At 50.4% G+C, this 23919-nt stretch overlaps 5 protein-coding genes across 5 annotated transcripts; 3 read left to right on the top strand and 2 right to left on the bottom strand.

Moving 5' to 3' along the window:
- Nucleotides 1-577: 577 nt before the first annotated feature.
- On the top strand, nucleotides 578-3723 carry VFPPC_00134 (heterogeneous nuclear ribonucleoprotein HRP1; the record flags this gene model as incomplete). The annotated part of the gene is made up of 5 exons (XM_018280220.1): nucleotides 578-621; nucleotides 683-961; nucleotides 2351-2391; nucleotides 2462-2625; nucleotides 2701-3723. 5 exons carry the CDS (start codon nucleotides 578-580, stop codon nucleotides 3721-3723), a joined length of 1551 nt encoding a protein of 516 aa, XP_018148164.1.
- Nucleotides 3724-4408: 685 nt separating this feature from the next.
- VFPPC_00133 (C2H2 finger domain-containing protein) lies at nucleotides 4409-6623 on the bottom strand (the record flags this gene model as incomplete). The annotated part of the gene is made up of 3 exons (XM_018280219.1): nucleotides 4409-5479; nucleotides 5541-5672; nucleotides 5745-6623. 3 exons carry the CDS (start codon nucleotides 6621-6623, stop codon nucleotides 4409-4411), a joined length of 2082 nt encoding a protein of 693 aa, XP_018148163.1.
- Nucleotides 6624-14216: 7593 nt separating this feature from the next.
- Nucleotides 14217-15754, bottom strand: VFPPC_12700 (phosphorylcholine transferase; the record flags this gene model as incomplete). The annotated part of the gene is made up of 4 exons (XM_018290477.1): nucleotides 14217-14336; nucleotides 14396-14741; nucleotides 14804-15154; nucleotides 15288-15754. The coding sequence occupies 4 exons, from the start codon at nucleotides 15752-15754 to the stop codon at nucleotides 14217-14219; spliced, it is 1284 nt and encodes a 427-aa protein (XP_018148161.1).
- Nucleotides 15755-17587: 1833 nt separating this feature from the next.
- VFPPC_17429 (hypothetical protein) lies at nucleotides 17588-17957 on the top strand (the record flags this gene model as incomplete). The annotated part of the gene is made up of 2 exons (XM_022429139.1): nucleotides 17588-17627; nucleotides 17677-17957. The coding sequence occupies 2 exons, from the start codon at nucleotides 17588-17590 to the stop codon at nucleotides 17955-17957; spliced, it is 321 nt and encodes a 106-aa protein (XP_022285844.1).
- Nucleotides 17958-19998: 2041 nt separating this feature from the next.
- VFPPC_00131 (phosphatidylserine decarboxylase) lies at nucleotides 19999-23698 on the top strand (the record flags this gene model as incomplete). Its single annotated transcript, XM_018280217.1, has 5 exons — nucleotides 19999-20169; nucleotides 20263-20307; nucleotides 20422-22567; nucleotides 22647-23398; nucleotides 23468-23698. The coding sequence occupies 5 exons, from the start codon at nucleotides 19999-20001 to the stop codon at nucleotides 23696-23698; spliced, it is 3345 nt and encodes a 1114-aa protein (XP_018148159.1).
- Nucleotides 23699-23919: the final 221 nt, after the last annotated feature.

Raw genomic sequence — 23919 nt, 5'->3', positions numbered from 1 at the left:
AACCAGACCTGACCTGACTCCTTTGTCCAGCTCTGCCACCACAAAGGACCAAACCGTCTCTCCCAGGACAGGACAAAAAAATGATGCAAATTTTTTTCATCAATGTATGACAAACAATATTTCTCTAAACCTTGTTGTTTGCTGCATTACATGCATCTCAACCTTGTCTGCACCTGGCGGCCCTACCAGTTGGCAAGGCAGGACTCCCCGCCATTCACGCATTGCCGCCCTACGAGTAGCCCAATTTGGTAGCCTGGCTCCTTAGTCAGCATCTCTGTTCCACCCCCCTCCGCTATATTATCACTGTGCTTCTCTCCCACAGCTACTCGACTTTTCACAACCGCCAGTCATCAACATCAACGTGTCGCGCGCCATCATCTGGTGATTCGTAGCGTATCAACAAGAAGCCCCCCATTTCCATAATTCTCACTGAGCGACCAAATTTCAATTGTCTATATTTGATCTCTTGTCATTGCAACGCATTGCACGCCACGGTGCAGCCGAAGAAATCTGACGAGTGTTTGATCCTGTCGCCTGCCTCCTTCCCACCCAACCACCCCTTTGACATTCACCCAACATGACGGAGCCCGAGAACTTTGAAGAGGATCTCTTCGCTGATCTGTATGCACACCCATAACTCGAACGCACTCAATCGGCTGCAGCCTCTGACTTTGCAATCTAGCTACGATGACAACGATGCAGCAAAGGCAGCCCCTGCCCCAGTGCCTGTAGCTGAACCGGCAATGCCAAGGAGCCACGAGCAAAACTCGGCCCCGAAACCAAGTGACCACGCAAACGAGGACGAGCACATGCATCAAGATGCCGACGACGACGATGATGACGAAGTCGACTTTAATCTTGGGGGCGGATCTAACAGCGCCGTAGCCGCTCCCCCTCAAGACCCGGGCTCATCAACACCCCCATATGGAACTGTCCACAAGGCAAGTGCCAAAGATGATGGGTAAGTCTAGCATTGTTACACCTTATACACATGTGAATTTTTGTGAAATGCTCTTGTTTTGCCGTATCCTTGGCACTCCAGCGCGTGTCCGTGGTTGTTGGAGGCCGTTGCCATGTCCCAACGGAAACCATCTACAGCATTGGCGAGGCAGGTTCATGCTGGATTATCGCCTGGGTGTTTTCTGCACAGGTTTGAGCGGATAGCTTCTGTCGGATAGGACTATAGTCACTGGGCAACCTAGCTGGTTTGGCAGATATCTCAAGAAATATTTCTCGGTGTCCCGTCATGACGGGAGGCTTCATTCTGGTCTCGGAAGGATTGGTCTGGTGCCATGTTCCACGATTTGTTGGGGTTTGACACCATAGTCCAACTGGCGTATCATGGACTACAAGAGGCAGAGAAAGAGTATCTTCGCAACCTTGCAGAACACTGGAGTATATTATCTACCTATGGAGATGTCGAAGCAAAATCAGCCGACTCTAGTCTTTCTCACAGGACGCCGTCCTGTCTTCTATAGCCGTCAACTAGGGGATCCGAAACTCGTGATACGAGTCTCGCACACCATCGGAAGCTGTAGCAGCTAGATTCATTCGCAGGCGACTAGCGCTCAAGGTTAGAGCATAACTAGCATGAGACAGAACAGTTGAGACCAGAAGAGCCTACCGATAGCACAATTCGAAAAGAGCAGACAGAAGCAGAACAGAAACAGAACAGAAAGAAGAGAAAAGCAATTCGACAGAAAAAGATAAACATAGGCATCACGTTTTGGCATACCTTCCCGTTAGTCGTTGTGTTGGCTGCCTGTTGTCATGCACTCGCTTGTCAGGCATCGACCTCGCCTTTACCATCATCGCCAACCTCTTTCTCATCTCATCTCCTCTTGTGGCCGCCTGCTGGCCCTACCATTAGAAAATTCTCTTTCTTCTGACATTGGCTTCATCATCATAATGGGCTAGTCCAGTCCTGGGCAGTTGCGGGTGGTTTTTCTGAATGCGCCGCAGTCGCATGCAAATGATCCAGACTGAACTTGAAGTTATGAGGCAGCCTGTCTGTCGGGCGTGAGTTTCCGCAGTCCGAGTGTTGTAGGATTCATTGAGTCGGGATAGTATGGATGGTTGATCTAGTCAGCTCCACGCATCCTGGCAGTTGCATATGCTCCGCTCACTTGACCAGTTTGATGCCGAAACTGCTTCGTACCTTGTCTATTCAGCCAAAAACAGCCAACGACTATTGCCATGGGATAGTTACCTTTCCTGTCAGATGGACCAGGGTGTCTGGTGCCCGTCTTGCTCACAATCGCGGGACATTTTTGTTTTTTGTTTTTTGTTTTTGTACACCACGTTATATACATTTACGAAATAGGATATCGAGCTGATTATGTGTGTTTAGAAAAATGTTTATTGGCGGACTGAATTGGGAGACTACCGATCGTGAGTTGTTGAAAACGAAACTGAGCTTGACGCCGTCAGTAGATGCAAAATTCCTAACACAGCGAACCAGAATCACTTCGGGAGTACTTTGAACAATTCGGAGAAGTTGTCGAATGTACCGTGATGCGCGATAGTAGTACTGGCCGATCGCGTGGCTTTGGCTTTCTAACATTCAAGGATGCCAAAACAGTGAATATTGTCATGGTTAAGGAGCACTTTCTGGACGGCAAGATTGTATGTTTTTGCTTGAACTGCCACGTCTTCTTGTATTGTTACGCGAATACCTGCTAATGAGGGAAATGAACCTAGATTGATCCCAAGAGAGCCATTCCAAGAGATGAACAGGAAAAGACAAGCAAAATATTTGTTGGAGGTGTCAGCCAAGAGACGACGGATCAAGAATTCCGCGACTATTTCGCCCAGTTTGGCCGAGTTGTTGACGCCACGCTCATGATGGACAAGGACACGGGGCGTCCCAGAGGTTTTGGTTTCGTGACATTCGAAAGCGAGGCCGGCGTCGAGGCATGTATCAATGTACCCCTCGAGATACACGGCAAACCCGTTGAGGTGAAGAGGGCGCAACCCCGTGGCAATCTCCGCGAAGAGGAAGAAGCTGCCAAGCGCAACAAGTTCAAGAAGGACGACCAGTCCAGCAACCAGGGCATGGGCCAGCAAATGGGCAACAGCGGCATGACGCCGCAAGTTATGGCGCAGTACTTCCAGCGAATGCAGCAGTACTTTGCCATGATGCAAGGACAAATGGCCATGAACCGTGGCATGAACATGAACCCAGCCATGTGGCAGAACATGATGCAGATGCAGCAGATGCAACAGATGATGGGTCGAGGCGGCGGCGGCGGAAACAACCCGCAGAACATGATGGGCAATATGAACCCTCAGATGATGCAACAAATGCAGCAACAGATGCAGCAGCAAATGATGCAACAGCAGCAGAACCAACACCAGCAACAACAACACCAAGGCCCAGGGTCACCAACACAATCAGACCAAGGCGGCTACAACAACCAGTTCAACCAACAACCGCCCAGTGGTCCATCAGGCGGCAGGCGAGGCGGCCGAGGAGGCTATGGCATGGGCGGTGGTCGCGGAGGAGGAGGAGCAGGTGGCGGTCCAACATCATGGGAGGGCATGTACGACGATGTCCCGCAGCCTGATGCGGGATATCGTCGCGGGGGACAAGGCTCATCAGATGGCGGACACGTCGCGCCCCTAAACGCTCCCACTGGGCCTAAGAATGCTGGCCGGCCGGGCGCAAACTATCGGGGTGGTGGTCGTGGAGGGAACCGGGGCTATCATCCATACGCTCGATGATGACGATATCAACAGGATGTCATTGTGTTGCTATTCTTCTTTATAATAAAGCAATCGACAGGCGTTGGGGCAGTGAAATCGTAAGGAGATGAAAACACATAACGAGAGGGCTAGAATGTGGCTATGTACTATTATTGATTATGGTTTCGATATTAGGTTACTTATTACGAGCTTGTCGATTTGATATAACAGTTTACTATATATGATGTGCTAAACGTACTCCAGACGCATGTCCCCATCATTCGTATCTGGGAATCAACAACGGAGTGCTGACGATGTCATCCATTACGATCACTTAATAACAACTGGACTAATTCAAAGCAGCATTTAAATATTAAGAGATATTACCATATACTGGTGGCTAGCCCACCCGGTCGAGAACCCAAAACAAAAACAATATTACCCTTGTGGTCAATGATATCTATGCTTCCAATCCCATGCCTAAAAGCGAAGTTGCAGTTCCGCCGCTGATGAACAGTAAAAGCAATAATTATGCCAAGATGAAAGATGCAATAAAATGCCAAAATGCAATGTTCATTACAAGCGGCCAGGGTTAGATGCGCAGCGTAGTTGCTGAAATATCGTCCCTGTGCCACTTGGAATAAAGAGTTGTCGTGAGTATGAATATGTCTTGTCATCAATCATAAGAAAATAGCAGAGCTTTTCTTCCTCCCTTCGAACATAGTTAAAACCAACTCCAGTTGTCCACTTCTTCCAACTTGCGTAGTACACCGACTGCATCAGCGAATAGGATATTCCGTCCGCCGAGACAATCCTTTTCCAGAATATCTCGAATGAAGCCAACAATGGTTTGCGAGTCCTCGCGGTTCCGCAACACTTGAAGTTGACCCGGCTCGAGTTCTGCCACCGTCTGGATCCATTTGATTGCCCTGCCTCGTGCAGAAAGTCGCTTATCCGTCGTCGACCTCTTGCCAACGTGTCCAAATGCCCAGCAGATAAGAGTGCAGACGTACAATCCCCAATAATCAGAAATCTCTTTGCATGTCACAACTCCGTGAGGAGTGTGAGCCTGTGCCAATTTCTGTCCCGAATCTCCATCCGACAGAGCCAAGAAGTCCCGAATAGCCCGAGCAGCAAACACAGTCGCAATAGCCGAAGTGCCAGAATTTCGCCACTGACCCAACTTTCTCTTGTGCTCGGCAAACAAACTGGCATCAGGGATCTTCTTGTTGAAGACCCAGCTGTCACCCGACACAGCCAAGAGAACGTGTAGTGGTGTGTAATGCAAAGCGAGGTAAGTGTTGGCCCCGGGACGACGAGTGAAGTATTTCGACATGGCCAAATCGTCGCTGTTGAACCCGGATACATCATGAACCAAGTCTACTTCCTGTCTAACTTGTCGGGGTGGCAGCTGCAGAGCGTGAGCGGCAATGACCAGAGATAAATCGAATGCTGGCGTTGTTTCGGCAGTGGATAGCGTCGGATCTTCCATGATATCCCCAATCGTTGTCAACATGATTGTTGACATATCAATGGCAGCCCAAGCATCGGAATTTCTGGCTTCCCAGAGGGACGTTGTACTTGCTGACAGAGCAATTGGGAATTTGGATGCGGCTAAATGCTCCAAGTCCACCACTGTGGAATAAGGCTGCTCATGGTAGCACATGCCGTGAACACTAAGTAAAAAGCAAGCAGCCAGCAGTCTTCGGCACGACTCAACGTATACCCACGCGTTCCACCTCTCGGTGTTGTTGCCGGATGGCTGTTGAGCAGGGGCCGAACCATAGCCAGAGACCTGTGAGAGAGATACATTAACACTCCAACTTATATGTAACCGTTGTAGTCTGTGTACATACCAGTTGACAGAGGGTGAGAAATCGTGACGAAGGCTGATAATCATCCTTGTGTCGCCCTCGGAACCTAGCATAGTACTCGCAGAGCAGAACAGTCTGCATGGCCGGTAGTGACCAAGTTGCCGACTGCGTGAACTTTACAAAAGTTTCAAGTTAGCTCATGAGCATGCTAAGCAGGGTTAAAAGTTTGGTCCAGTATTCACTTACGGCTTTCGATCTGCGCCATGCGTAAGCATGCAGTTGGCCGCCATTGACGCGATGCTCTCGATGTCCGAGAAACTGCGTCGCAAGTGCAGCCATGGCACATCGTAACGCATCGACATGCTCCGGTATAACATCCGCACCATCCTCCACGGTTGATCTGTGGATGATTGGATAGAGGGGATGTACTTTGTCCCAAAATATGTCAATATAACTTGGCAGCGCACTAAGTGCTTCTGGGCGCGGTGACACAGGCAACAGGTCCTGAGCCAGCAATCCCAGCCTAGAAGTCGGCTCTAGCGGACACGGAAGAGGGTTGACAACACGATCTGCTGGCAACGGGGCTGGAGCTGTAACCATTGTTTCTGAAGACTGGCCAACCACCAGTTGGGGTGATAGGGTGCGTATGACGGGGTTCGGGATATGCGGACCATAGAGTCCGGGGCTCTCTCCGTATCCGGGAATCCCAACAGCCGGCTCATCATCATAGATTGAAGAATACGTCTGTGGGACGGACGTACTATATCCATACGCAAGAGAATAACCTCCGGTGGCCATCACGGGCGGCGGCATGGGCCTGGATACCGGTTGATCCATAGGGGCGGTCCAGCCTCCACTGGATAGGGGCAAGTTTGATCGTGGATTGCTGCGTGAGATTACGGGTGACGCCGAGTAGTTGCTGTGCACGGCTGTTGTCGCAATGGACGGGCTTCCTGACCAGGACATGGATGGCGTAGGGATTCCTGACACGCACATCGAGGAGGTGCCGTCCACAGTGGTAATAGTTGGCATCGTTCGAGGTTGGGAAAACTCAGCAGGCGTCGCTGCTGCCGCTTGCAGATTCGGCACTGGTTCCACCAAATACTCGCTCTTGATTCCGCTCATAGTGATATCGTCCGATGCATGTCGTACTGGAACTGTTGTTGGCTTGGCTGAGTGTGAGGCCCACGGAGACGAATTCATCGAAAGGGTTGGGGTCGGAGCTGCTGATAACGGGGTTGGTGATGCACTACCATACGGCTGTTGAACTTGAATCAATGATCCTGGCGGTGAACTGGGATAACTGGGTGGTCTTCGGCTACCTCCTTGGGGATATGAACGGCTAGGTGGTTGACCGTTGCTTGGCTTTCCCACGCGATCATCTTGGTCGCTACCGGAGAAGGGTTAATAAGATCCGCACGTCTGAGTTTTGCAGGTAGAATGAAAGAAGAAACCACTCACTGTCTTTGCTGATGGCGCTCGAGAAGATCCCTTCGGTGGAATACTTTATCGCATCCTGGAACTGTACAGGGCAAACCTGGAGGTTGGTGGCTGAGTTGATGTCGTCTAAGTATCTCGGTTAGCATGACAACAAGATCACGTCGCAGTTCTAGTTCAAGGTTGAAGCAAACCTCAAGTGCTCGGCTCTGGTAAACGTCTGGATAGAGTATGTTGGTTAGCCCGAAACTACTCGCACCTCTGAGACGCGTATCTCAGTAAACCGGAGTATTCAACTATACCTTTGGTGGACGGCAAATTTCACAGGTGTGAACCGGAACTCCTTTTCTTGCTCTGCTCACTCTTCCAGTAATAGGAGTCAGCTTGACTGGAACCTCCTGTGGAGGTACAAACGGTCTCATGGGCGCCGTTGAAAACGATCCCGAATGTCCATGCCCATAGACCTGTCCTTGTCCGTAATGCGAATCCATGGAGTCAGCGCTGGCGTTGCTTTGGCGTCTGTCATGAGGATTCCGACTGCCGGGATGGCCATACGACATCGTAGACGAATGTTGATCGGCCGGCAACGAATGTAAAGAGCGTGTTGGTGGGCTTAGTCTTTGATTTCGAGACGGTGATGTACTATTCATGGAGTAGTCTGAGCCACGAACATAAGAGGTAGATCCCATCGAAGCATTTGGATGTTGTGAAGATCTTGATCCTGAATCCATGGATCTTTTCAAAGAATGGGAAGTAGCATGATCGTCATCGGTATCGACGTTCATGATATTTCTGAGACTTGCCATGGTTAGGTTGTGAGATGGTGGCAGGCGTGTGAAAAAAAATGTTCCGGAAAGCGCCTTGCGTCACAGACTGCCAATATCAAGAACCACTTCACACAGCCAGCTCGGCTACTAAGTTAAGAACCCTCAAGTAAGCAGTTCCTGTATTTGGGGGGAGATCTTCCGAGGCCAGTATCCGTATAAAGAGACCTGTGAGGCTGTGAAAGTCAAATTCGGTTCATCTAACAAAAGAATCGTTCGATAACACGAGGTCAGAAATGCAGGTTGAAGGTTGTGTATGGTAGACCAAGACTTGGGATGGTTTGGCTTTCAGCCTCATGAGACAAATGGGGTGCTGAGATGACACACAGGACCCATCTGCAATGGAACACAAGATATCCTGGTGAATTATAGAGGATAAGAAAAGAATGATTACTTGGTCACGAGTGAATAGGCAGAAGTTAAAAAGAGGTTGAGGCTGGGCAACTCATGGCGAGGAAGGAGATGATGGATGACGGACGACCCATGATCCCAGCGCCATGGCGACCAACCGGCCTGGCAGCTGAGCGAGGCCCGCAGGAACGATTACAGAGTACATGGTCCACGCCGCCTGAAATGGGAACAAAATCGCGGTCTGTGACGAATATGGTGTAAAGCGGGCTACCAATTGCTGACAGCTGGGAACGAAACAGACCGCCGCTATTGAGTTCCTTGGGTGACCCTTGTCGAGGCTGACAACATAAGATGTAAGAGCAACAGCCTCAGTGGAGGTGAACCAACCCGGCGGAAACTGGCACCTGCGACTCATGAGGAGAGGAAATGGAGGGGTGGAAAGGGTGGAAGGGTATTCGGGGGCCAGGGTCTGTCCAGCCTCGTCTTGATCGAGCCAACAGGTCGTAGTCGGGCTGGGACGAGAGGAGAGAAATAATGGATGCACCCATGCTGTATTTTTGCCCTCTGGATGCTCGATCCATTTTGAAGAGCTGGCGGACTGCCCTTTACGTGAATACCGCCCTTAAACGGGGCAATGCCATCCACAGTTGAAAGTGTTTTCCCTTAAGGGGGCCAATAGTTGCTGGGCTCGATGATCGCCAACCTACATATCCCCTTTCCCCATCAGGTTGGTGAAAACCTGGACGAGTAGGGAGTACTGTCCTCTGTGCTGTAGCTAGTGATAGCATCCTGCAGCGAGAGCGAACTTTGTGCAGAGCCAACAGTCAAGTAACGACAGCCAGCCGTGTGCACTCGTCAGTGACCAAGTCCACCACGGACTGCGGGCGCGATGCGATGCGTGGCGTTCCGCGGCCGTGGCGGGTATGGCGTTAAAATGTGACCAAACTTGGTGGAGCATGGTGACGGTGCTGAAAGCTGTTGGAGCTCAAACCATGAGCACGATAGGAGGGAAGAACCCATGGCATGGCGTCGGTGGCTGCGAGGGTTGGCAGCCGCTTGGATCAACTGGACTCAGGGCTGGGCATGAGTGATTGAAGGGCTGAATGATGGTGTTTTGACGGGTGCGACGGTGGCGGAGCCAGCCCGTGTCGTCAACCAACAGTACGTATTTGAGTATATTCCGGGTGTGTAGCAACCGCCGCTGCTTTAGTTCCTGTTTTTGACAGACGTATCCAATACGGAGAACCACTGCCTCAGATTATGTATGTAAGCTGATAGTGACGGGGCAGAGTGGACGCATCATTGTTTCGCGCAGCCAAGGGCGCACGGCATTCTCGGAAACATAGAAGGCTGGTGCTGATGTTGGAAATGTAACCCTTAGTCCTGGTTCTGTTTAAGGTATGGAATACGGAGTACGCAGTGGTGATGATTAGATGCGACAGGCTTTTGCCGATTACAATCGCCATGATCTTCATCACCCCTGTTACAAGGACATGGGCGAAAGCCGGCATTGGGGGCAAAGGAAATTGAAGGCGGGAATGAAAGAAGAGTAAGGAAAATTAAAACAAATGAAAAAGATAACAGAGCCCATGCCTGGTGCGCATCATCCGTGTAAATCATGGAGAAGCTGGATGGGGGGCCACCCAGCTGGCAGCCCTCGTTGCATAAGCACATCTTCTGCTTCCATGGACGAACGCCTCTCTCAAGAAAGACGACCTGAGACGAAAGAAGTTGGCAATGCTGTCCTTCTAAACGGAGTGTAGTGCGTGAGCCTGGCAATGCAAGTCAGAAGATCGACAGTCGAATCAGATGAACGAAATTGTGTTTCGACTGTGAGACTGGCTTGATTTGGTCAAGATAATGCACCAATAGAACGTCTGCTGACTGAATTGGCCGCGTCCCTCAGTGGCAGAGTTGGGTGGTGTATCTGCGCCGTTGGCCATAAAGAGCGTGCTCGCACCAGTGCACTGAATCCGTTTTGTTGGTAAGACTTTGGAGCAGACTAGGCAACATATTGAATGGATGCCCCCGGCATTGTCCTTGTTTGTGACTTTTGCGAAGCAGCTTGGAACGACTTTATCGATGTTGTCGTTGTTGGGCCACCGTGGAACTAGCATGCTTGGAGCAGCTAGTGGCTTGGCTCCGCCTTTGGCATTGTTCTACGGAGTACATGCCATGAGCTCCGTAACAACCAGACCAGACGTGGACAGGCTAAGCAAGGGATGCTGATCCAGAAGCCCACAGTAGGATTGCCCACGTTGTGATGACAGTGATGAGGTAGCACACGCACACACACTCCGGTTCTCGCTGAGGAGCGTTGGCCGAACCGCGCGGGATCCTTTCGTCTCACCTCTTTTTCAGAGTGTGTAAGACTTGAAACATGACATCCTGTTGCACTCGGTTCCTCCCTCAAAATTGGTCCCGCGACCGATGGGGTTGTGACCGAAATGTCATTTGCACTGAATGATGCGCGCCACAAGCAAGCACAGTGGTGAGCCGCAGAGATTCGAAACAAGGGAAAGGGTGTGGTGATACAGACTTTCTGTCCACAGGCCCAATGGCGAGGAGCAAGGGCTTCGGAGAATTCTTAGCTGTTGGGTTGTGACTCTTCTGACTCTTGTGATGGATTGTCTGCCTGCATTTGGTTTCAATAACCCAGACAACACCGGCGGTCTGCCAAAAATCTCGTCTTTTGTTTTTGTCCGACCGTCGAATTTTACTCCTTTCAGCTTCAACATTGGGATGGATGGAGACAGCCAATAGTTGGGCCAACATGTTGGTTTGCAAAGGTGACCTGTCGCGCGAGGTCGCTTCAAATGAACATTTCAGGAAGTACCCGGCCAGGGTCCGGACGTCAGCTCTTGGCTTTTCCCCATAGATTTTCGCACTCGAGAGTCGGAACGACGGGAAGCACCCAGCCAAGACCAGGTACGCCATGCAGCAATGGGGGCCATCGAGCCAACGGCCTGTGTGTCAGGCATGCCGCATCAGCCCTGGGCAATACTGACACCTCGAAGACTGTCCAGCTTGCCAGGGCTGCCACGTTGAGCGGCGCCTATTCCACCAGTATGATCGCCGAAGGGGGGGACCAATAAGCCAGACTTGCCAGAGTCGAGGGTGGCACGCCCGAGATGTGGGAGGGCATTATTGACCGGGTCAACCTGGTCTCAGCAAGCCTGGAGCTGGGAGAAACCGACGGTTGTCAGCGGCTGGGGTGGTATTCGCGGCCCACTTCGGCGAACTCGTTGAGGCGGAAAGAGCCAGGCCCAGTCGACCCGTCATCAATCTGTGATATTGTGCGCCAGGAGTTGGTGCAAGGTGCCAAACTGACGGCCAGAATTATCGTGGGAACGCTATTTTTGTTTTGATGTTCCTTTTGGGTTGACAAATCGTGAAGAGGGGAGGGTCTCGTCTGGTCTTGTCTGATGCAGAAGTCTGGGCAGGCAAGGGCTTTACGCGCCTGCGACGGAAGGTGGGAGCCTCTTACGTGCCTTCCCGACTTTCTGGATTGCCAATGAAACGGTGTGTGGACGGAAGGGGCCATGCCATGCTCTTTCCATGTCACTCTGACACGAGCCATGATGTGTCTGAGAGTGACGTGCGGGTGAGCATGAGGGTGAGCAAAAGCAGGAGCATGAACATCATCAGGAACATGACCAAAGAGTGAGCGTGGATGTGAGACTCAGTCTGAGAATGAATGCTCGTGTGAGGAGACGACACCGCACATGGCTGCATGAGCCTATTTTTAGGTTGCATCGAGCCAGAGATAGGTCAAGTCAAATTCTATCACTGGCAATGTCCAATCAGTGGAAGCGCCTTTTGCCTTGACTTGAAATAAACCCATTATGGTTACCACGAAGTGGATGAAGTCTGGAGAGAATATGAGGAAAATAGACAAGAACCCACGCCCAAAATTAAACCATAACGCAAAACAGGACAAGAACCTGCAGGCAGGAAACGAGACGGCCCGCCAAGGCAACCCACATTTGGGGATCATCAACGTCGCAATGATACACCACCTAAGCGAACGAGCTGAGTTTCAGCTGTGGCATATGCTTCCAAACATAGCCCGCCGGCAGGCTGACTGATCTGATGACTGGACTGGACTGGACGGGACGAGAAAAGAGGTCAACGTGCAGTGCGGGGAGTCAAGTCACAACATTAGAAGCACCTCATTGTGGCTGCCATGAATAACTTGAGTTTCCAGAACCGTTACACGGCATGTTGGACACGGGACGTATTTTTGTTCCTGCAGAGGCGACGTAAGTCATTTATAGTCCAAATCACTGTTTTAGCCAGTCTCCATTCTCCAATCTCCAGGGTCGCTTGGCCGCTTTGGCGTACAGGATCAAGATAGCCCCCAAACGGCGTTTAGATTTCGACGGCAAAGGTTCTACGGGAGAACCAAACGGGGGGGGCTTCTGGTGGTCCTTTCATGTCTGGGGGCCTAAAATTGTAAAATTTGTGTGACTGTGGCCTGCAAGTCTTGCTTGCGTGAATGTTGCCGAACCTGACCATGTCTGGCTGAATGAACGGTTCAGCCATGTCAGTTTGTGGCGCAGATTGGGGGCGAGATTGTCGAGGTGGTGAACGACCATCGCATGGTGCGCTGAGGGGTGAGAAAGAGATAGGGTAGGCAGGATTTGCAACTTTCTAGATACCTCGATTCGCGCCGTGTTTGGTGGACATGGTCTTCCAGCAGTCTTAGGATCTTTGAGTAAGGATGTGGTTTGCAAGAGTATAGCCAGGCCGAGTGTGATTAAAGAGTGAAATGCTATTATATGCCTACCTACGTAGGTGCTTTAGGTAGTCGGACAACTAGTGCACAATCCATCGGAGTCGAGCAGCTAGCGAGACTATCCAATATGCCTTGTATTGCAATGATATGTGCATAGATACGTAGAGGAGTAAATGAATGGGCTAATATACATGCGAAGTGAGTCGATTAGAATCACCTGTAAACCGAGAAGCCCTTTCTAATCAACCAAGGATCAAAACATGATGAATCGCGATCCACGACGCCATCGAGCTGTAGGGTATGTTAACGAATATCATGACTAAGTAGACAGCTGACAATGTGATGACGATCCACGATTTTTATAAAATAAACGAATTCGGCAACAATTCATTCACTAATCCGCCGGGTACTAATCTCCCTACTGGCCTCTTATGTTATTTACTTCGCAACCAACTAACCATGGTGATGAATAGAAGCGAGTTACACTCTCACACTATAAGACGGCTGTCACACCAAGCCAATGATTGAGGGCATCAGTACTACCCAGGAAGTATTGGTAATTGTCTTCTCGACCACCTTCGATCGTAGCGAGCAGTCAAACCCGTCACTGTAAATAACCACTGTGATTCCAAACTCTTTCATATGTTTATGTCACTTCACGTCCTCACTATGCCCGAGATCAAGAGTCCAAATACACTATGAGGCGAAAACCCTACAGGGCAAGGACGCAAATAGGAGGGAGATTCGACGTCAATGCCAACAGCCAGGCATTATACAGCACATACATCCACTTGGTATCCCAATAAAGATAAGACAATGACTGTCTATTCACTCATAGGCCATGCTCGTTGCACAACCCAAAAGCCTCTCAACATCAACCCACGCCTCACTCGCCTCGCTTAGTTCAAGAAAACGACTCTCCAACATCATCGCAAGTCCAGTCAACAGCCGTCATTGCATTACAACTAAAACTACACCACGACCAACAAAAACAAAGCAAGAACACAAAGCTAAGGTTCAGCAAACCGCAATGGGAACCATCACAAACGTGAAAAAAAGATACAAATATACCAAAGTTGATAAAAAAAGCAAAAACCGCAGAGCGCCATGTTGCCGATATTTCCTCTAACAATACAAAAAAGGGGAAGCGAATTCCAGAGGATCCGTGCAAATGTTGTGTCGAAAACCATACTTTCCACCATTCCACCATGATTAAAGTATAGTCCCAATGCTCTTGTTGTCCATTTCATCAAAAAGACCTTGTTTAGAACAAAGGGAAGTGTGTTGCAAATGTGAGTGAATGACTTTTTGATCGTCTACTGTTATTAAAGGAAATGCGTCCTAACAAAATTTGGAGGAAGTTTATGCTTAGACAGCGGTAGACAGAGGGGGAGCGTCGGTGGACACGGGAGACTTGGCTTCGTCAGACTCCTCGGACTCGTCGTCGGAGACGGGGCGACTGGCCACGGTTCGTCTGTTCTTGGTCATCTGTTATATTGTTAGTTTGTGGTTTATGCGTGAAGCTAGCTGTACTCGAAAAAACTCACCCATGAGCGCACACCACCGACAAGACCGAGAGCATAGCCAGTAACAAACTCCTTGGAATTGCCAGGATTGGGCCCGGGGGTGGTGGGTGAGCGAAGACCATCGCTGCTGTTGGCCGAGTTGAAACGGGCAGGGCTGTGAGGTCGGCTAGACGGCCAGAACTGCTTGAGTTCTCGGCTGAGCTCTTGGCCTGTGCTGGTCCAGTTTGTGATGATGTTCTCTCGGAGGTCTTGGACGTGACGCTTGAGATCTAGCTCGTTCTTCTTGAGCCAACTGACGTTGAGCTCTTGTCGGGAGGTACCGCGCTTGAACTGTCGGCTGATGTACTTTTCGTAGTCACGGACGATTCTGAATTGCCAGTGTCAGTGAGCTGCAATGTGCACGTCAAAAACATGTGAATCAATGCGTACCTTGTGATAATACCGGTTGTGCTCACACCTTCGGTTCGTTGGGTGACCAGGAACATGCCGGCCGCCTTGATGGGTTGATAAATGTCATCGCCCTCGTCAGCACCGTATGGAAGGTCGTCGTGCGCAACGTAGTCAAGCTGGTTGGCTTGGAGGAACTCGGCGGTGACGATCCACGGGCAGTCCTCGATGACTTCGTCCACCCATTTGCAGTGTCGCACGGATTCGGCTCGCTCCTTGGCCGACATGACAGTCAAGCCCTTGCGCTTGTGTGTTTCACCGTCACCGGTAACACCCACGACAAGAGTGGTGTTGGGAAAAGCTTTCTTGGCCTGCTCAAGCTGTCGCATGTGACTGTGAAGCTGGTGTTAGCAAGCATCCGCGAAAGATTGCCACGCGATGGTGGCCTTGGATCGACGCAGATTGAACTTCACGCCGTGTTTTAATCAATTTAAAAAAAGATGTTTGCAGTGATGTTGAAACTCACCCAAGATGGAACAAATCAAAGACACCATCGGCATAGACTCGCACAGGTCTGCCGACGGGAGGCGGGTTGGTCTTGAAGCCGCCGGCAGGATGAATCAACTCGCCAACCGGAGGCGGCGCCATGGACTCATCATCACCATTGACAGTAGACTTGCGTCCTCTGCGACCAACCCTCTCGGCAATATCAATGCTAGCCTCTGTGGTATCGCTTGGCTCGCCAGGATCGACGACGTTCTCAGTAGCGACGTCGGCAGAGCGACCCGAGTTGCTTCGCAGTCTCTTAGGGTTCGGGCCATTGGTGCCGTTGCGAAGATTATGTCGACCGGATTCAGGCGCGGTAGTGTCGCCCTCTTCGCCAGAAGCATCGCGAGATGAGGGCTGCAATGCGCTGTCCGAAACGCCGTTGGAGATTGCGGCGGCGTTCCTCTTGCGCTTGCTTCCCTGCGATGAGGCGGATGGTGACGACATTGTGAGTACGGGTGGGATCAAGTATCTGCCTTGGTTTGGCGTCGTTCGTTTACGGCAATTGTTCGCGTGACCAGAGCGGTAACGGTCGAAGGGTCAAGAAGGAAAGTAAGAAACGAAGTCTGCTTAAGCTGTAGATGCCGGGCACGAGGCAGATTGAGGAGAAACGATTGGTCTTTGACCGAGAGGTAGAAGTTGTGACATCGGGGGGTGGGAAAGTGGGAAGGGAAGGGGTCAAGGAATTGCGGATCGCGGGACGAAGAGCTTGGGACTTTTTTTTGGCCTTGAAATTTGTCTGCAAGCAAGGCGAAGCTAAGAATAAGCCGGGGGGTGTGTGAGTGGCGTGCGTGTGAGTGGCGTGCGTGTGAGTGAGAAGTGTTGAAGAAGCAAGCAGTCCAGGCGAGACAGGTAAGGTGAAGAACGCGAAAAGAGATGAGCTAGCAAGGCACGTCTAGCAAAGTTTTGGAAGCAAGTGGACACATTTGACTGGAGGGGATCAGACCAGACGTTGAGAGTCAATGGACATGGACATGAACATGAACATGGAGCTTCCTGCAGCCCAAGCACACGGGATGATGTGCACGCACCCTGCTTGGCCAGAGAGAAACACGGAGAGAAGCGAGCTTGTCTAGGCCGGTAAAAAGAGAGTCAACTTCTGGTCTGGTCCTCGTCTGGTCCTCGTCTGGTCTCGTCTGATGCTCCTCCGGAGCTTGAGTTTAATTTATTGCAAGGAATAGCGGGAAGCTCATTGACTTGTGGCGTCGCCAACATCCAAGCCAGCCCCAGCCAACTCCAGCCAGCTCCAACTCAGCGTCACACAAGTCAGTCCCCAGGTCACAGTCACATCCCTAAAGACCACTCGTTGCATGCGAGCAATGAACCAAGTGGAGGGGAAAAAGGGGGTTCATTAGCCAACATGGCATGACCCGGCTTTTTCTTCAATACGAACGCGGTCCAATGTCCAATCTCGACTTTGCTTCGGTTCTGGAACCCCTGCAATAAAACGACTGGATCTCCTGGGGCGGAATGGAACATGGGGAATTTAATTGGCATTATGTATGGAGTAGGAGAGGAGTCTGGTGGTCTCCTTATTTTTTTTTTTGGTCTGGTGCTTGATGACTTTCTGACCCTTGTTAAATTGTGTGATGCCGTTCGCATTGGTGATACCAGGATACGACATGCAAAGATGCACTCTCCATACAGAGTAGGAGATGCATCGCATAGTTCAAGCACTCTTCTCAAACCCGCCATACAAAGCACGTACGGAGCACAGCTTCAACTCGTAAAATCGCCACATTGAACGATTTCCTGAACAACGATGGCTCTATGCCAGAACCGTTACCGAGAACAGACAACTTGACCTTCGAACCTTGAACTCTGAACTCATCAAGTGTGGAGCCTCGGGCTTCTTCCACCAAGACCTCTCACGTGATGTCGCCTCATCCCATTCCCCCTGACGGCTCCATGCTGTTGCCGATATGTATCGCGTTCCTTGGTGCGGAGCAAATTGAATTGAATTGAATTGAATTGAATGCTGTCCATTAATCCATTAACCAGACATCCATTGTACTCGAAGATTAAAAAGGAATGCAATGGTCTCAAATGTCGCGTCGTCGCGCAACCTCAAGCCCATCGAGATATCTTGGCCATCTGTTCTAACCGCTTTCAGCCAAGGGGGTGTGGCAAGGGTTCGCTTTCAGAATTCTTTGTTGCCTGCTCCGTACTCCGTACATTGCTGACAGTCGTAGACGTGGACTAGAAGGATTCTGCAATTACTCTGTTGGACATTGCAGCGTTCTTTTCTATTTTGTGGGTGCCTTGTCTATGTGTTGTTTCATGATTGACATGTGGACAGCTTGTCCAACTGTTCAGGTGAGCAAACGGCGTTATACCATCATGGCTCCAGCTACTGAGCACAGTCGCAGAAAATAAAACCCCCCGTCTCCAAACTTCAAGGAGGGTTTGTTGCTCCAGTAGGAATCAATCCAGAGGCTCTTTCCCCTCTGTTGAACTCCGCCTTGCGGCAGCTTCTTGTGGCCAGGGCTGGACTGTATCATGTCAGCCAACAGTTGGGTTAGTCGTCTCGTTGGTTGGTGAGCGGTTTAATTCACTGCACCGACATGGCAAGGACGGGTCCAAGGGGTGTTTAATGCCACTGTCCATGTCATCTTTATTCATGTTGGGATCCCTCCATTACCCTCCCTGAAATCAATCGCCCTCCTGAATGGTCTGGGTCTTTTGGCTGTGGCATTGTGATACAGATCGACGCTGTTGGCTGAATAGAGTAGCATTCAAAGTTGCGTCCAGAGAGTGCTACAGAGTCATCACACTCTATTCTATTCTTTGGAACACGTTCCACCGTCTGATACGGTGCAAGTCTCGCTGCTTCTCAGCGACTGGAGCCAAGTGTTTCGTTCTCGATGCTCCTTCTGGACTCGTCCTGAAAAACTCCCAATACAGAAACATCCATCAGGATTCAGCCGCCTCGCTCGCATCCAGTGTCCTTTCCGAACTCCGTCAGCACCCACACAAGCCAAGCTACTCTGAACATGGGCCATCTACGGACTTTCTCCATACAGGCGCACCTCTCGTGTTGGTTGGCTCAATGTTAGCCAAGACAGCCTGGGCAGTCCCAGAGGCAGCCCTGAAGGCTAGCCCTTGGGCCTTTCTTTGCCCTCTTCCTTCGTCATCTTTTGATCTGGAACTCGCTGGGATCGAGCCTAGCGCCAAACTCGGGCGCCATGTCAGACGGTGTATGGAAATGTGCCCGGCACTGTGGCGGCCAAACGTTGTGGTTGAATGAACATTGAAGCTCCTCGACAAGAATGCAACGCATCATATTGCCTTATTAGGGATGCTCAGCCATTGCTGTGCCACGAACAAAGGTGCATCCCCAAAAAAGAACTCACAGGACACATGGACAGCTATTCAAAGGGATTCTCCCATTGTTTGCTTTCTGGCTTGCTTGCTTGAGGACGCATGAGTCGAAGTGACTGCTTACGCATAAAATGCAATGGTTACAGAAATGCTCACCTGCAATGGCACTCCCTAGTGTCGCGTGTATCGTGCATATTGTGCAAGTAAACCCAGCACGTTCTCCTCCAGCGTATGAAACAATTTCCATGACATTTGGTATTGTGAAATGGCTTGCCAAAAGTGTCAATGCCACCATATGTTGAAGGGTAGGCGCACAGTAAGTGATACGTCATGAGAGCATAATAATTCCCTCCCCCTTGCAAGGGACAAAGAATTGAAAGCAAAAAAATGGAAAATAAAATACGAAAACACGACAAATAAAAAAGAAGCCCACGACTCAGACCCGATGGTGGTCATCATCAGCCTTACCTAGAGCCGCGGTTGATATCTCACATCTTTGTCGATTCCTACGTCACCACTACCCCCCTTCTCCGAATTCCCAAGCTGCCGTCCGTTTTCTACTCCGTATCTGTGTGCTTCTCCATACCTTTCAGTGGAGATTGTTGGACACCTGGGACTTTCTGACGTGTGTGAAGGCTCTTGGCCTCTTGGACTCTTGGAAAGGGGAAATCATCCTGATGAGAAGCGAGGTGTTTCTGAAATTTGAGGCTCAGGCATGTCCTAAACGTAATTACTTTCAAGTATTTTTGGAGGCCTCAACTACTCACTGCGGCCGGGGATGCATGTATTACTTGCCCCTTGCTCGAGTTTAGGAGAACACTGTGTCGTTTCTTTTCATCTGCCTTTTATTAGTAGCATGACATGACACCCTCTTGTCTACATTACCTGGTTGCCGAGTACAGAGTTGATGTTTGTTGCGCTTTCATCTCACCTCGTTCCTGAACAAAGACCCTGGTCCAACTACCTAGGTACCTGGGTATAATGGACTGCCTCAACAACGTATGCATGCCACCTTGACGTCGTTTTATTCCGATCCTCCATTCATCGGGCATCTCGGCTGTGGATGGGGGGCAAGGAGTAAATAAATTCATTGCACATGTGCCGAATCTCCCGCTCGAGTAAACATTGAAACACCAAAAGAGAGACAGGCTGGCATACAGTGTTGAATACAACCCGAGACACGGTGCAGCTGGACAAGGTGGCGTCACAACCCAAGAGACCTGGAACCTGCCCCGAGCTCCAAAGCACCAGACCAGACTCGAAGCACCAACAGGCATTTGATTTGGCCAGTTGACCGTCTTGAGCTTCTGGTCAACCTGGACCTTTGCTCTCTGCGAACCAAGTCATCTCTGGCTCGCGTTTTTCTAGTCATGAGAATAAAACCAACTCGATTACTGTCGTCATCCAGCGTCAACTCTGTCAACAGCCAGTCGGCAGGTTCAATGCGATCCAAGACAGACAAGACAGACACTGCGGGGCCTGGGGGTGAAGCTGCTGCAGGCACAGGCAGCGGTCTGGCCCTGAAGGTGGTGATTTTGAAGGTGCGTTCTTTTTTCTCCAGTCCAACCGACGAGAGTCATTGACTCTGCCGGGGACCTGGGAATGTGATACTGACTTGGCATATTGCCGTCCAGGCTAGAAACTTGGCTGCAAAAGATCGTGGAGGCACTTCTGACCCGGTACGTTTTTGGCTTTACCCTCAAGCCCTCAAGCATGGCACGTGGTGGTGGAAGTGGTGTCCCAAGTACGTCCGTGTAACCCAAGGAGACGATGCTAACAACTACTCGTCATAGTATCTCGTCATCACGTCGGGAGATAGTCGAATCGTCACTCAATCAGTCCCGAAAACCCTCAACCCCGAATGGAATGTAGTCGAAGAGCTTCCAGTCAACTCCGTGCAGAATCTTCTTCTCGATGTTATTTGCTGGGACAAGGATCGGTTCGGCAAAGACTACATGGGCGAGTTTGACTTAGCCCTCGAAGAGATTTTCCAAAACGAACGAACCGAAATAGAACCACGCTGGTTTCCCCTCAAGAGCAAAAGACCAGGAAAGAAGACTGGAGTTGTCTCTGGCGAGGTCCAGTTGCAGTTTACCCTCTTCGATTCCACCAACCTTGCCGCTTCGTCTAGAGAAATTCTGGACAAGTTTACAGCTCTCATTGGCTCTATTCCTGGATCAACACCGTCGACAACTCCCCTTTTGACTCCTGGTGCAATTCAAGGAGCGACATCTGCACCAGGCCAGGATGAACCATGTGAAGATGAAGACGACGAGGAACTCACCGAATTCGATGATGAGGAGGGTGACGATCCTTCCAAGCCAGAGACGGCTGAAAAGAGACGCCGCAGACTGAGGATCAAGGGCCTGAGGAAGCGAAGAAGAGACAATCCTTATGCCTTTAATAACGGCGGCTCGGATGTCGTAGGCATCATCTTCCTCGAGATTGTCAAAATCACGGATTTGCCCCCGGAATCCAACCTCACACGAACAAGCTTTGATATGGATCCGTTTGTAGTTGCCTCCCTGGGCAAGAAGACCTACCGTACTCGCCGTGTCAGGCACAACTTAAACCCAGTTTACAATGAGAAAATGATATTCCACGTGCAGGGCCATGAGCAGGCGTACTCGTTTTCTTTCACCGTCATCGACCACGACAAATACTCGGGCAACGATTTTATTGCTTCTTGCAACCTACCAGTAAAGCAGCTAATCGAGAGAGCACCACAAGCCAGCTCAGAAACCGGACTATATGGATTACGAGAACCGGACGAGCATACTCCCTCAGCAGCTAGGTCTCGCTTCAAGAAGCTGAGCATGTCTCGATCATCGTCCACGCAAAGCCTGGGCAAATTGATGCGTCCGCAGCTGTCAAAGAACTCATCAAGCACGGGCACGGGCACTACGTCGCAGAGCACCAGTGTTGAAACAAGTCAGACGCCATCCGCCAACACCCTTCTCACACCTTCTGATGTACATGCTAACCCAGTCGAACCATCAGATGCTGTTGCTGAAGGTGATGATGCAGATTTCCATGATTATGTGGTCCCTTTGAAAATGAAAAACCTCGACAAGTGGGAGAGCAGACACTGCCCTCAGATTTATCTCAAGGCTAAATACATGCCCTACCCGGCCCTGCGCCAACAGTTCTGGCGGGCCCTGCTGCGCCAGTATGATACCGACGAAAGTGGTGAGATTAGTCGTGTTGAACTTACCACTATGCTGGATACCCTAGGATCTACTCTCAAGGAGTCTACCATCGATAGCTTTTTCCAACGTTTCCCTCACAAGGCTGCCGATAACGAAGAGACCTGGGACTTGACTATGGATGAGGCCGTCATTTGTCTGGAGGATCAGCTTGAAGCCAAGAGCAAACCAACGACGGTCACGGACAAGGTCAAGAGCGCGGTTTCTGACTTTAAGCAACTCGGTATTCATAACAAGCCAGATATCGTGGGAGACATGGGCTCCGCCAACGCATCCGGCACTTCAACTCCCCAGATTGTGCTTGAGCCAGGGACTCCCATTGATACCAAGGGCTCGGGCGAAGAAGAGAGCGATGAGAATGGCGACAAAGACGAAGAACATGTTGTGGAAATCCGCGAATGCCCCATTTGCCATCAACCACGTCTGAACAAGCGCACCGACACAGACATTATCACTCATATTGCGACGTGTGCCAGTCAGGACTGGAGGCAGGTGAACACGGTGCTCATGGGTGGGTTCGTGACGGCTAGCCAAGCTCAGCGCAAATGGTACTCCAAGGTTATCACCAAGATTTCATATGGAGGCTATAAGCTGGGTGCCAATTCGGCCAACATTCTTGTGCAAGACCGCATGACTGGTCAGATCAATGAGGAAAAGATGAGTGTCTATGTGAGGCTAGGCATCCGGCTGTTGTACAAGGGATTGAAGTCGCGCGATATGGAGAATAAGCGAAGTAAGTGCTGCACAGTTAAAAGTTTTGATGACATTGTGCCTTGCGAAGAGAATCAAGGAGGGCTAACCTTTCTTTTCAGTCCGAAAAATGCTCAGGAACTTGAGTATCAAACAAGGGAGAAAGTTTGACGACCCTGCTTCCAAGGAGGAAATTGAAAAGTTTATTGAATTTCACGGCCTGGATATGTCAGAAGTTCTTTTACCACTTGATCAGTTCAAGAACTTCAACGAATTCTTCTATCGAGCTTTGAAGCCTGATGCACGACCCTGCTCCGCACCAAACAATCCAGGCATCATTGTATCACCAGCCGATTGTCGAAGTGTCGTCTTTAACCAGATCACGCAGGCGACCAAGATTTGGGTCAAGGGGCGAGAGTTCAACATGAAGAGACTGCTTGGAGATGCTTATCCGGATGACGCTGCTCGCTATGAGAATGGCGCACTGGGCATCTTCCGTCTTGCGCCTCAAGACTACCATCGATTCCACATTCCTGTCGATGGTGTTTTGGGCAAACCAATCACGGTCGCCGGTGAATACTATACGGTTAACCCCATGGCCATTCGATCAGCCCTCGATGTCTACGGCGAAAACGTGCGTGTCATTGTGCCCATTGACAGTGTGGCCCACGGTAGAGTGATGGTGATTTGCGTGGGTGCAATGATGGTTGGCAGCACAGTCATTACAAGAAACGCTGGTGATCAAGTCAAGAGAGCTGAGGAGCTTGGATACTTTAAATTTGGTGGCAGTACAGTGCTGTTGCTGTTTGAGTCTGGTAAAATGATGTTTGACGATGACTTGGCGGACAACTCGAGCACCGCTTTGGAGACTTTGGTAAGTACTTGCGGAAATAAGCATTGTGCGAAACTGGAACTAGAAACGAAGCTGACTTGAACATTGAAGATCCGAGTCGGCATGTCTATCGGCCACTCACCGGATGTAGCTCAATACACGCCCGACATGCGCAGGAGCGAAGACCAAATCACGGAGGCAGAGAAGAAGGATGCCAAGCGTCGTATCCAGGGCAATTTCGCCATGGAACAATCACCAAGCGACAGCGGCGAGGACGAGCTGCCCAAGCGCAGAATGTCTGCTGTGCCGACAATGAACACCATGGCAGCCTCGGCATTGTAGGAGAAGCGAAAGGAGACGAAGTGTGAAGATTCTTTGAGGGATGCATTCAACAGGCAATTTTTTGATGAGATTTACGGACACGGAGTGACGACACCTTAACGTGATTTATGTGACGCTCTGCAACAACGTCATGGCTATAATTCTTTTGTGTTTTGCGTAGCGGGCAAGTGATGTGAAAAAGGGAGAAAATATTCATACATGAAGCGATTTTTGGAGGTTCA

The sequence above is a fragment of the Pochonia chlamydosporia genome, chromosome 1, assembly GCF_001653235.2.
Source record: "Pochonia chlamydosporia 170 chromosome 1, whole genome shotgun sequence".
NCBI classification, from domain to species: Eukaryota; Fungi; Ascomycota; class Sordariomycetes; order Hypocreales; family Clavicipitaceae; genus Pochonia; species Pochonia chlamydosporia.
Note: the sequence above shows the minus strand (reverse complement) of the source record. Positions and strands in the feature narration are given on the sequence as shown.